Raw genomic sequence first — 14055 nt, 5'->3', positions numbered from 1 at the left:
AGAAGGTTGTATACATGGAAGAACCCTGGAGATACTAGAAGGTATCAGATAGATTATATAATGGTAAGAAAGAGATTTAGGAACCAGGTTTTAAATTGTAAGACATTTCTAGGGGCAAATGTTGACTATGACCAGTCTCTTGGTTATGAACTGTAGATTAAAACTGAAGAAAGTGCAAAAAGGTAGGAACTTGAGGAGATGGGAGCTGGATACTCTGACTAAACCAGAGGTTGTACAGTGTTTCAGGGAGAGCAATCGGGAACAATTGACAGGAATGGGGGAAAGAAATACAGTAGATGAAGAATGGGTAGCTTTGAGGGATGAAGTAGTGTAGCAGCTGTGGATCAAGTAGGTAAAAAGAGAAGGGCTAGTAGAAAAACTTGGGTAACAGAAGAAATATTGAATTTAATTGATGAAAGGAGAACGTATGAAAATGTAGTAAATGAAGAAGGCAAAAAGGAATACAAACGTCTCAAAAATGAGAGTGACAGGAAGTGCAAAATGGCTAAGCAGGGATGGCAAGAAGACAAATGTAAGGATGTAGAGGGAGTCTTATCTCACTAGGGGTAAGATAGATACTGCCCACAGGAAAATTAGAGAGACCTTTGGAGAAGAGAGAACCACTTACATGAATATCAAGAGCTCAGTTGGAAACCCAGTTCTAAGCAAAGAAGGGAAAGCAGAAAGATGGAAGGAGTATATAGAGGGTCTATACAAGGGTGATGTACTTGAGGACAATATTATGGAAAGGGAAGAGGATGTAGATGAAGATGAAATGGGAGATATGATACTGCATGAAGAGTTTGACAGAGCACTGAATGACCCGCATCGAAACAAAGCCCAGGGTGTAGACAACATTCCATTAGAACTACTGACGGCCTTGGGAGAGCCAGTCATGACAAAACTCTACCATCTGGTGAGCAAGATGTATGAGACTGACGAAATACCCTCAGATTTAAAGAAGAATATAATAATTCCAATACCAAAGAAAGCAGGTGTTGACAGATGTGAAAATTACCGAGCTATCAGTTTAATATGTCACAACTGCAAAATACTAACACGAATTCTTTACAGACGAATGGAAAAACTGCTAGAAGCCGACCTCGGGGAAGATCAAATTGGATTCTGTAGAAATGATGGAACATGAGCCAATACTGACCCTATGACTTACTTAGAAAATAGATTAAGGAAAGGCAAACCTACGTTTGTAGCATTTGTAGACTTAGAGAAAGCTTTTGACATTGTTGACTAGAATACTCTCTTTCAAATTCTGAACTTGGCAGGGGTAAAATACAGGGAGTGAAAGGCTATTTACAATTTGTACAGAAACCAGATGGCAGTCATAAGAGTCGAGGGGCATGAAAGGGGACCAGTGGTTGGGAAGGGAGTGAGACAGGGTTGTAGTCTCGCCCCGATGTTATTCAATCTGTATATTGAGCGAGCAGTGAAGGAAACAAAAGAAAAATTTGGAGTAGGTATTAAATTCCATGGAGAAGAAATAAAAACTTTGAGGTTCGCCGATGACATTGTAATTCTGTCAGAGACAGCAAAGGACTTGGAAGAGCAGCTGAACGGAATGGACAGTGTCTTGAGAGAAGCTTATAAGAACAAAATCAAAATGAGGATACTGGAATGTAGTTGAATTAAATCGGGTGATGCTGAGGGAATTAGATTAGGAAATGAGACACTTAAAGTAGTAAAGGAGTTTTGCTATTTAGGAAGTAAAATAACTGATGATGGTCGAAGTAGAGAGGATATAAAATGTAGACTGGCAATGGCAAGGAAAGCGTTTCTGAAGAAGAGAAATTTGTTAACATCGAATATAGATTTAAGTGTCAGGAAGTCGTTTCTGAAAGTATTTGTATGGAGTGTAGCCATGTATGGAAGTGAAACATGGACGATAAATAGTTTGGACAAGAAGAGAATAGAAGCTTTTGAAGTGTGGTGCTGCAGAAGAATGCTGAAGATTAGATGGGTAGATCACATAACTAAAGAGGAGGTATTGAATAGAATTGGGGAGAAGAGGAGTATGTGGCACAACTTGACAAGAAGAAGGGATCGGTTGGTAGGATATGTTCCGAGGCATCAAGGGATCACCAATTTAGCATTGGAGGGCAGTGTGGAGGGTAAAAACTGTAGAGGAAGGCCAAGAGATAAAAACTCTAAGCAGATTCAGAAGGTTGTAGATTGCAGTAGTTGCTTGGAGATGATGAAGCTTGCACAGGATAGAGTAGTATGGAGAGCTGCATCAAACCAGTCGCTGGACTGAAGACGACAACAACACCAACAACAACATACCATGGGGGAGGGGGGGAGGGGCACCATGGATATCTCTTTACAGGTATTTTTCTTTGAATATGTTGGATAGATCATACAGCCCATAGGATTGGACAGTAGCACAAACATAGAAAGACCCACCAAACTTCAAAAGGCACTCACAATAACGAAGGAGTATCACGTTATAATAGCGCTATATGAAATTTGTGCCAGTGCAAAACATTTTTTTACCGGAAAAACTAAGCATGTTTGAGACAATGGCTGTTTCGACGCTTCAGTGTGGCATGCAGTTACTAACCATGACGTGTTGAAATTATCGTCAGATAAAACAAATCCACTCTGGGATAGAAACATAAAATGTCTTGAATAGTGCAGGGTGATCCATTGATCATGACTGGGCCAAATATCTCAAGAAATAAGCGTCAAACGAAAAAACTTCAAAGAATGAAACATGCCTAGCTTGATGGTGGAAACGAGATGGCGCTATGGTTGCGTGCTAGAGGGCGCTGACATAGGTCAAACGGATATCGACTGCGATTTTAAAAATAGGAACCCCCATTTTTTATTACATATTCGTGTAGTGCGTAAAGAAATAGGAATGTTTTACTTGGACCACTTTTTTTCCTTTGTGATAGATGGTGCTGTAATAATCACAAACCTAGGGCTCACAATTTTAGATGAACAGTTGGTAACAGGTAGATTTTTTAAATTAAAATACAGAACGTAGGTACATTTGAAGATTTTATTTCGGTTGTTCCAATGTGATACATGTACCTTAGTGAACTTATCATTTCTGAGAACTCTTGCTGTTACAGCGTGATTGACTGTAAATACCACATTAATACAATAAATGCTCAAAATGATGTCCGTCATCCTGAATGCGTTTGGCAATACGTGTAACGACATTCCTCTTAACAGCGAGTAGTTCGCCTTCCATAATGTTCACACATGCATTGACAATGCACTGACGCATATTGTCAGGAGTTGTCGGTGGATCATGATAGCAAATATCCTTAAGGCTTTCCACACAGAAAGAAATCCGAGGACATCAGATCCAGTGAACGTGTGGGCCATGGTATGGTTATTCGACCACCAATCCACCAGTCATGAAATATGCTATTCAATACCGCTTCAACCACACGCAAGCTATGTGTCGGACATCCATCATGTTGGAAGTATACTGCCATTCTGTCATGCAGTGAAACATCTTGTAGGAACATTGGTAGAACATTACATAGGAAATCAGCATACATTGCACCATTTAGATTGCCATTGATAAAGTAGGGGCCAATTATCCTTCCTCCCATAATCCCGCACCACACATTAACCCACCAAGGTCGCTGATGTTCCACTTGTCGCAGCCATCGTGGATTTTCCGTTGCCCAGTAGTGCATAGCATGCTGGTTTACGTTACCACTGTTGGTGAATGACACTTTGTCGCTAAATAGAATGCATGCAAAAAAATCTGCCATCGTCCCGTAATTTCTCTTCTGTCCAGTGGCAGAACTGTACACGACATTCAAAGTCGTCGCCATGCAATTCCTGGTGCATAGAAATATGGTACGGGTGCAATCGATGTTGATGTAGCATTGTTAGCACCGACATTTTTGAGGTTCCCAGTTCTTGCGCAGTTTGTCTGCTACTGATGTGCGGATTAGCTGCGACAGCAGCTGAAACAGCTACTTGGGCATCATCATTTGTTGCAGGTCATGGCTGACATTTCCCATGTGGCTGAACACTTTGTTTCCTTAAATAATGTAACTATCCGCCGAACGGTCCAGACACTTGAATGATGTCGTCCAGGATACTGAGCTGCACACACCCATTGAGCATTTTGATCGCAATAGCCATACATCAACACGATATCAACCTTTTTCGCAATCGGTAAACAATCCATTTTAAGACGGGTAATGTGTCACGAAGCAAATACCACTACCCTTCAAGCTAGACGAGTTTTGTTCTTTGTAGTTTTTTCATTTGGTGCTTATTTCGTGAGATTTTGCCCGGTCACTATCAATGGACCACCATGTATACTAACACTTACAAAGCTATATGGAAGATTTAACTAGCACAAAAAATGCAGTAAGGGTCATTTAGCGTTTATTGGCCTTTAACGTGTTGATTAGTATGTTCACGATGTGAATGCACGGGTGATATTATTGATTATTCGGACAATTAACATGATGACACATGCAGCTAAGAGGTACTAATAGAGCTTTATTTACAATACCTGACAGATTTGTAAGCTCCGTTGAAGACTCTTCTCGGTTTGTTATTAACAATGCCCGTTAAAGGAAGAACAAAATTATGCAAGGCTGTTTGAGCTGTACATTAAGTCACCCAATGTTTCAGTAACTCTCTCTTGCATGGTACTGAAATCAATTCTAATACTCTGTGAAAATGTTTTCATTGAAAGATGTTGATGAGGAAGCAATTTGGCCCTGAGAGTTTCCTTGGCATAGCTTCAAGGATGGCTAGTTGATGAAGACAAGATGTGTAACTTGTGAAAGAAAAATGGCTTTGGCACTATTAAATTCCACAGCAAGAATTATAACAATAGCATACTTGCAGAACACTGACAACCATGTTCTGCAGGTGTCTTGGATGTTGAGTTTGGTGGGTGACATTTTTACTGCAGTAATGATAGGAAACTGTTGTGCGACCAATGGACTCACAACCTATAAGTTCATTCTTATTCATTATTATTGTTTCAAGACCATATGGTAGAGTGAGTATTCCCTGTTCTGTGTGGAATCCAATGGCCACATCCCAAGTAGACGGCATTATAAAGAGGAGCTTTGAACACTACCCATGATGTAATAAACACATTTCGTACCTTGGGCCCATCCACACTGCCTGCTGTTGTCAGACAACATTTCTCCAGGACATTACATTCACCAGGTTCCTAACCTTTCTTGGTCTACTGCCCCCTTTCCAGGAAAACAACAACAACAACAACAACAATAATAATAATAATAATAATAATAATAATAATAGCCACTCCCATTCTTGAAATCAATAAGATAACTCATAGTTTTTCAGCTTTTTCGATGGTGTTTCTCATAGAAACATGTACATGGTACGTTAACAGTATTGGTGTACTCCTGTATGGTGTTTTTCCGAAGAGGCATATAAATATATTGCTTGAAGTAGTGACAGTTTTTCGATATTTGGTGTCAGTTTGTCATCGTTGTTGTTGTGGTCTTAAGTCCTGAGACTGGTTTGATGCAGCTCTCCATGCTACTCTATCCTGTGCAAGTTTCTTCATCTCCCAGTACCTACTGCAACCTACATCCTTCTGAATCTGTTTAGTGTATTCATCTCTTGGTCTCCTTCTATGGTTTTTACCCTCCACGCTGCCCTCCAGTACTAAATTGGTGATCCCTTGATGCCTCAGAACTTGTCCTACCAACCGATCCCTTTTTCTAGTTAAGTTGTGCCACAAACTTCTCTTCTCCCCAATTCTATTCAGTACCTCATTAGTTAAATGGCCTACCCATCTAATCTTCAGCATTCTTATGTAGCACCACATTTCGAAAGCTTCTATTCTCTTCTTGTCCAAACTAGTTATCGTCCATGTTTCGCTTCCATACAGGGCTACGCTCCATACAAATACTTTCAGAAACGACTTCCTGACACTTAAATCTATACTCAATGTTAACAAATTTCTCTTCTTCAGAAACGCTTTTCTTGCCATTGCCAGTCTACATTTTATATCCTCTCTACTTTGACCATCATCAGTTATTTTGCTCCCCAAATATCAAAACTCCTTTACTACTTTAAGTGTGTCATTTCCTAATCTAGTTCCCTCAGCATCTCTCGACTTAATTCGATTATATTCCATTATCCTCATTTTGCTTTTTTTGATGCTCATCTTATATCCTCCTTTCGAGACACTATCCATTCGATTCAACTGTTCTTCCAAGTCCTTTGCTGTCTCTGACAGAATTACAACGTCATCGGCGAACCTCAATGTTTTTATTTCTTCTCTATGGATTTTAATACCTATTCCGAATTTTTCTTTTGTTTCCTTCACTGCTCGCATAATATACAGATTGAATAACATCGGGGAGAGGCTACAGCCCTGTCTCACCCCTTTCCCAACCACTGCTTCCCTTTCATGCCCCTCGACTCTTATGACTGCCATCTGGTTTCTGTACAAATTGTAAATAGGCTTCGCTCCCTGTATTTTACCCCTGCCACCTTCAGAATTTGAAAGAGAATATTCCAATCAACATTGTCAAAAGCTTTCTCTAAGTCTACAAATGCTAGAAACGTATATTTGCATTTCTTTATTCTAGCCTGTAAGATAAGTCAAAGGGTCAGTATTGCCTCACGTGTTTCAACATTTCTACAGAATCCGAACTGATCTTCCCCTAGGTCGGCTTCTTCCGGTTTTTCCATACGTCTGTAGAGCTTGTCATCACCAGTCTGTAATCACCATCTTCTGTTACTGACAATATGTCTACTTTCTTTGTCCTTCAATAAGGCTGTATCTCATGGGAGGAACGTTTTATGCATGCACCTATGCTTCTAGAGAAGTAACCATGTTTCTTAAATACTTATTCTCAACTGTTGCTAGCCCTTTGGGTTATTTGGGCAATCAGTTGCTCAACAGCTGCAAGTCTATTAGCCTTATACATCTCTGCAGCTGTCATCTATGACTCACAGTTGTACCATGCTTAGTGTATTTTAACCACGGCAGCATGCAAACAGTTCACAATATTATCCATTTTGGAAGTGTTTCCACACTTGGCCCAAAAGCAAATGATTATGCCCTTTTGGGTCCAGATAAACTGCTCCATTTCTGCATTACGACAATAACTGCACTGTTTTCTGCATCGCCTGAACACTCTTCATGTACCCTCCACTGATAGTGCTGCCACCTTCTGTTTGTGAGTGGTTACTGCACAGTGCCATTGAACATGGCGTAGCTGCAGTAATGTGACAGGAGCATGTATATTGAAATGTGCTATATCATGTGCCTACAGAAAAAGCCTGGTTTCAACATTAAGTTAAAACATCAGGCTATTAGAGAATGTTTCTCATCCAACAGACATTGATACTTTGATACAAGTGAACAGTGGTTTGATAAATAATTTTCATTATACATAGATTATTCCTTATGGGTAAATAATAATTATAAACGTAATTTGTTTTGCAGGTTTTCCTTGAACAACGTACCAAGGAAGAAGTCCAAATGCTTGTTGGTGCAAGGACCGGTGGAGCTACACCATTGGTAATGGCATGCCGTAATGGCCATTATGATGTTGCAGAATATCTTGTGGAACGTTGTGGTGCTGATATAGAGCAGCCAGGTTCAGGTTAGTCTGGGAAAACACTCACTGTAAAACTTTTGTCTTCCATAGAGAGAACGGTATTTTAAAGGTGAAAACAATATTTCCCATTATCTGAAGTTTGTGCATATGGAACCCCCAAGGAATGTTTCAGAAATTTGCTTTTATTAAATTAAAATCATATTAAACTAGGAAATTTATTTTATTACATTGCTGTGTGTAGCATGGTATTCATTTTAGTGGCTTTTGCTGGATCTGCTTATGTGTTCATGTAATAACTTCTTGTTCCATCACAGGTAAAATCCTTCAGAAGATATATCTGTCACTGTATCTTTTCGTCATTGTATTAAGTTGGGAATGTTGGTGTTGGTGTTGAGGAGGAGGAGGAGGAGGAGGAGGAGGAGGATGGGAGGGGAGTAAGTAGTAGTAGTAGTAGTAGTATGACCTGCCCTAAATGTAGGACTGAGCGATAGGTTTGGTATTTAACCCAGGACATTGATACTCAGTGTGTTGACCAAGAACATCATACCTCTGTTTCCTTATCTGGCTGCTCATTTACTGGCGATAAAAATTTCTCATGCCAGCAGGATTGAAACAAAATATTTCCATGTTAAGGTTGCTGCTTTGTATTAACGACCTTGACTACAGAGGAAGATCACTCATTCCCATTAAAGTGCTTCTGGGAGAAGCCTCAATTAATGTCATGACTTCTTTTAGTTAGCTGATAATTTAACAAAACTACAACCATCCCCATGCTGAAATTTTCATAAAAATACAATGATATGCCTTTGCAAATAAAGGTCGGACGTCGTCAACCCTCTGCTTACCAGAAAAATCTATATAGGCATTGCCTAGCATTTAGGGCTCTCAGGCCCGTATTGTTTAAATTGACACAAATTGGTATTGCCGTAACTACATAAGATATGAACAACTTTTGAGATATAAATACTTCTAAAATAATTTTTAAGGTTTACATTTAAAAAATGCAATTTTTATACTTTTACTGCTGGCTTATGTTCTTATTGCAAATTTGCAGACGGTAGCAGAATATTCTGAGGATATGGGTTTGGTGCACTTATAACATGTAATTTGACATTTACTATCTTTCTCCTGTACACAGTACGCCCAACTTCTCCTGTTCTTAGCTGGTGGTTTCACTGCCCTTTTTGGATCCGGTGTTACTAATGAATTCATTGACTTCTTTATCGCTGCTAGTTGCTTTCCCAAATTGATGATAGAAGTTGGATGTCTCATTTTCTTATTGGTATCCAACATCATCGAAATTATGTATGTATGCATGCATTACACACACGTAGATCATGTTGAAGAAAACCACCAGTGACTAGCATCTCGTTTTATCACTTCACACTGTAGCATCACATCTCCTGGTCCATGGTGTCAGCGCCACCCTTTGTGCCATTGTATTTCATTGTAACTTTAGGCTTCGTTATTTGTGATGGTGACACCATTGGCTGATCATGAAAAGAGCTAAGCCCGTAACAACTTTGTTTTTCTTGGGACCATAAGAGGCTATCATCACACCTGGTTGAAAACCAAATAATATGGTGTATTCGCCATGTCCTTTAGGTTTATTAAAATGCCAGCCAGTTCACCTTTGTTTTTTTTTTCAGATAGTACCAACTAGTGTCAGATATTTTGACAACAAATAATGAGCTGAATCGAGAGATGTAAAAGAATTATCGGAGATGATATTACGTCCAGACTTTTCAAGTTCAGTCACAGGGTTTTCAAAATTGCATGGCTCTGGTTTCCTCCTCCTTCCCCAAATACACTTTCATCTTCCAGCAGTAGCTTGTTGCTCTGCCACAAATTGCCCAGAACTATATTCTGTATTTACCAAGTTTTGATGAGATGTATTGTTGAAATGGTGAGCAACCTTGAAATGTGACCAGCATGTTCATCTCAAAAATTTCTGTTAATGTCAGACTACTGCACTTTCAAAACACAACACCCTCAAAACAGCATGGAACTGGTTGCGAGACATAATTTCTTTGAACAGTAGTTGGCTATTCTGAACATTCCAGATCTGACACATCTTCATTTCTTGACTTGTAAACTACAGTCAGGGTCAGAATACCAAGAAACTTTTCCATGTCGTGCATATCCATATCCATCCAATCTTTGTAAATGATTCGACCTACCTTGTTGGTCCACATGCACACTTTGTCAGTGAGGAGTACATGAAAGAACAACGTAAAACAGGATTCTTCATCACTAATCATTTTGATCTTCACCAGAAATTTCAGTTTGAGAAGTTGTAGCCCGTATTTCATTCCCATTACAAGAAAACAAAGTCACATTCATCCGAATTGGTACTAAATTGACATTCTTCATCTTCGTAAAGGGATTGTTCATGATCATCAGCTTTGTGAAGTTCTGAGTTTTCAGCAACATCTACCTCTTTATCATCATCAGTAGAAGATTTACACTCACTAGGTGGATTTTCAGAATCAGAAGACTGCTCCAGCAATTCCCTTGATAGTCCTTGTCTCAGTAACATTTTCAGTTTGTAGAACAGACAAATGTTGTGAAATAATGAACCAAAATAAACAAGTGATTATCACAAGATGGATTGTTGAAAACTGAAAGAATAACAATGCGAGTCAACAATAGTGAATGACATAACAGACTGATGTGGAGAAATTGCTCCTAACTGTACATGCTTGTGAGGTCCGCATGGGAGGAAGCACTTTAACCCAAAGCCATAGGTAAACTTTTATAATTTTTTTCCAACATTATGACTAATTTCATTAAAATTATGTGTACAGTTACTAATAGAGAAGATATTAAACATCTACAAAGAATAGACAGAGCTGTCTGTAACAGACATTATTCATTATTATGAGATAGATAGGACAGTAGTTAAATACAAAATGTAACTAATTACACTGATTGTACTGTATTGGTAGTAAGCTTTTTTCTTTCAGTTTCATTTAAGGTGTAGTGCACATAAAAATAGAAGAATCACTGATAGCGCCATTTAAGGAAACCTATCCACTAATGAGTCATTTTGGCATTGGACCTCCAATTCATGAGAAATATGTTACAACAGCAGATTTCATAATCAGTATACTACAGGCCACTTCAAGCCTGCCGTCTGATTCTTTTTCCTGAAAGTGAGGTGTTAGATCTTTTGAAGGTAAACTGTGTTTTAGGAAGACCTTATATTGTTCGAAAGCTAGTGGGCTATGGAAATACAGATTAAACTTCAGAATGTCTGATGGTCACGTGGTAGAAAATTAGTACAATTGAATAGAGGTCTGAAAACTAATTTTTTTTGTTTACAGGGCTTTTGTATTTTGTGAGCCAATCTAACGATATAGTGAAAAATTCCTCTTGAAACCAATGATTTGAACAATGCTTATGGAAAGAAGAATAAGTTTTTTAGGGCAAGGCACGTGTTTTTTAAGGTTGCAATGATGCAATAGCTTTTCCAGCCACTTAAACTTTTAAGTAATCTTGGTATGAGGGTGTGTTGAAAAGTAATGCATCAGAATTTTTTTTATATTGTTCTCAACATTGGTTGAGGTATTTCATGCATATTATTTGATCAACTTTCACACTTGGCTAATGCAAGTTGCATCCCTCTGCTAGAGATCTCCGGACTGTAGCTTGTAACATGTTGGTGTGTAATATAGTTATGTCAGTTCGTGGGAAACAGTGCTCTGTAATCCCATAGAAAACTGAAAACACGAATGTGAAGAGTTCATCCACATCTGCAGCACTCTCTCCTTCAGTGTGACAAATGCCAGACCACACATGAGCACTGCAATCTGACATCTTAGGTTCACTATCGTCGATCATTTTCCGTACTTTCCTGACACGACCCTGTTCGATTTTCATCTGTTTCCAAAACTTAAATAGTACCTTCAAGGACCTCACTTTTATAGTGATGAAACAGTGCAGGTAAAAGTGAGGTTGTGGCTCTGTCAACAAAGTCAGACATGCTGCAGTGATTGTATCAACAAACTGGTCTCTCATGGGGAGAAATGTGTTTGCTGTCAGGTTGACTATGTTCAGAAGTAATATGGTGCATGAAGAACAAAGATACAAAATGTTAATAAAGTTCTCTTTATTTTAAAAGGCTTTAAGAGTTTTCACATAAAACATTCAGATGCGTTAGTCTTCAGTATGCCCATGTATAATTTTAACTATTGGCAAAAGTAGTTCCTTCTTAACATTTTAACTGCTCTGGACGTGTTAACGTGTGCGCCACCAGTCCTTCTACCTGGTACTCTGATCGTGTCTACGCGCAAGCTTGAAGGACTGGTGGCACATGTAAACACATTCAGAGCACACAGGGACAGGTTCAAAGGTGCATGCGTTAACACGTCCAGAGCAGTTAAAAGGTTAATATTATTTTAAGATTTGACTTTCTGCTTTGTTTTAAGGACACTTGTGGCCTACTGATGGCATATATTGTATTTTACAGGATTGGGCACAGTTACAGTAGCCAGTTTTCTGTAATGTGATAAGAATTTTTAATTTCTTCAATAGAAAACTTATCCAGGCTGGATGCCTAACCCATTCTCCTCTTCCCAAAAGTCATTACAGATTCCTTTAATGTGAATGTTTTAGAAACATATGTGCTTTTTGGATTGTCTTTGTCTTGCATACGGTGGAAGAAAATTGTTTTCCCTTTAATGATTTGCTTTAATGCTATAATTGGCACCTGGTTTCCTACATTAACTATTTCATTATCATAACAGCCTCCAGGCTGCTCCTGCTCATTTTTAACCTACCTGAAGTTGTGCCTCATTCACAAATAAACTATCTCTGGTCTTACTGCTGGAAAAATCTGGCACACAATCAGCCTGTGTTGGGTGTTGGTAGACATGCAAGCACAAGCTTGAAGCATCACTGTGTGTGTTTCACATTGGCACTTCAGAATTGGAAGGATTGGCAAGTGATTCACCTTTTATAGGGGGACATTCAAACATTACAATGTTGGTGCACTATGGGGAAGATCCTTCCATGTCACCCTTGGATTTGGGCAATAGATACTGAGAGAATCCATATTTATTTCAGGAGGCAAGTTGTTCATTCCCTAGAAAAACTGTTGTGTGAACACAGATTACTTTCTATAATTCTACAACAAATTGATGTAGGTGAGATATGTGGAAGGTATTTCTTGTTGCCTACAGGTGATAATTGAACATGACCTTAGGTTCATCCTTGCCTTTCACTGTGAGTTTGCAGAAGAGCATAAATAATAAAAATGATTATACAGCAGTTAGTTGATGGAATTGGTGTGGACAAAAGTTTGTCAGTGATCATTGGATACCACAAAAACATTATCACTAAAAACAGTTTTCCATAAGGGAAACAACATATGAATCATGTCCAGAAATTAAGAGTATGCAATTGTTCAAAAGAAGAAAAGGCAGTATACTTCTGCACAATTTTACACATTCACAGGTGTACACATACTAGTTTTAAAAATAGTCACCTTGGTTCTCAAGGCACTTTCTGAACTGAGGGCTCTTGCTGATAACTTCATCGGTGAAGTCTCCTGTCACCTCTTTGGCCCATTACTTGACAGCATTTGGTTCTTCATCGTCAATAGAAAACATTCTTGTACCATAAAAAACTTCAGAGATGTTAAAACATGAAAATCTGAAGGTGTCTGATCAAAGCTGGGAGCGGTGTGGTTAATAATGTACATACTGAATGAATCCAAGAGCTGCCTTGTGGTATTGGCTGTGTGGAGGATGTGATTTGTCATACAACAAGCATAGTCCCTTTGTTAACATTCACCGTACTTTGTTTTGCATCACTCAGTTTTTTTAGAGTTTCACTGTACTGCACAGTATTAAAATTATCTCCCTGGGGCAAAAATTTAATGAGGAGAATCCTCTTAAGAGTCCCTAAAGACAGCAGGCATGAGCCTTTGGCCTGGGGCAAGGGTTTTGAATTTCTTCAGCAGTGATGAATGTTGTTGCTACTGCATTGTCTTTCCTTATCAAGGATGTAGTGGACCACCAATGTTCTGTCACAAATCACAATAGCATCAACTAATTGTACACATTTCATATCAAAGTCCGTGAGAAATTCCTGTGAAGAGGTGATTCTGTCGACTTTGCTTGCAAGCTGTCATGGTATCCACCTTGCTAACAATTTTTGAAAACCAAGTTTATCGGAAATGATTTCATGTGGAAGAAACCTAGAGATTTCTGGAAACATTGTGTTCAACTTGCCCAAAGCCATTTGACAGCCACCATGAATCATTTCTTTGATCTTGTCCACAGCCTCATCAGTCACAATTGAGGACCTCCCCCAGCTTTCTTCATTGTGAATGTTTATCCAGCCAGCCTTACACTCGTGATACCACTTGCACACATTAGTACGGTTCATCACATAATACCCATAAACAGTTTTGATTTCAGTAGAAAATCTGGAAAGGCGCATTTTTCTTTCCAAGAAGAAACCAGATTATGCTCCTTTTGAAACTTCCTTTCAG

General features: G+C 38.9%; 1 protein-coding gene across 2 annotated transcripts in view; it reads left to right on the top strand.

Annotated features, from left to right (window-relative positions):
• The window catches only part of LOC126281491 (protein fem-1 homolog CG6966), a 142492-nt gene that overhangs the window by 93399 nt on the left and 35038 nt on the right, over nucleotides 1–14055 (top strand). For both annotated transcript variants that reach the window (XR_007551277.1, XM_049980493.1), the window contains exon 2: nucleotides 7442–7601. Coding sequence is in view for 1 of the 2 variants with exons in the window: in XM_049980493.1 (XP_049836450.1) it covers nucleotides 7442–7601 (160 nt within the window). In the remaining variant the exon portion in view is untranslated. The remainder of the gene's footprint in view (nucleotides 1–7441; nucleotides 7602–14055) is intronic.

Source organism: Schistocerca gregaria, chromosome 7 (assembly GCF_023897955.1).
Source record: "Schistocerca gregaria isolate iqSchGreg1 chromosome 7, iqSchGreg1.2, whole genome shotgun sequence".
NCBI lineage: Eukaryota > Metazoa > Arthropoda > Insecta > Orthoptera > Acrididae > Schistocerca > Schistocerca gregaria.
Note: the sequence above shows the minus strand (reverse complement) of the source record. Positions and strands in the feature narration are given on the sequence as shown.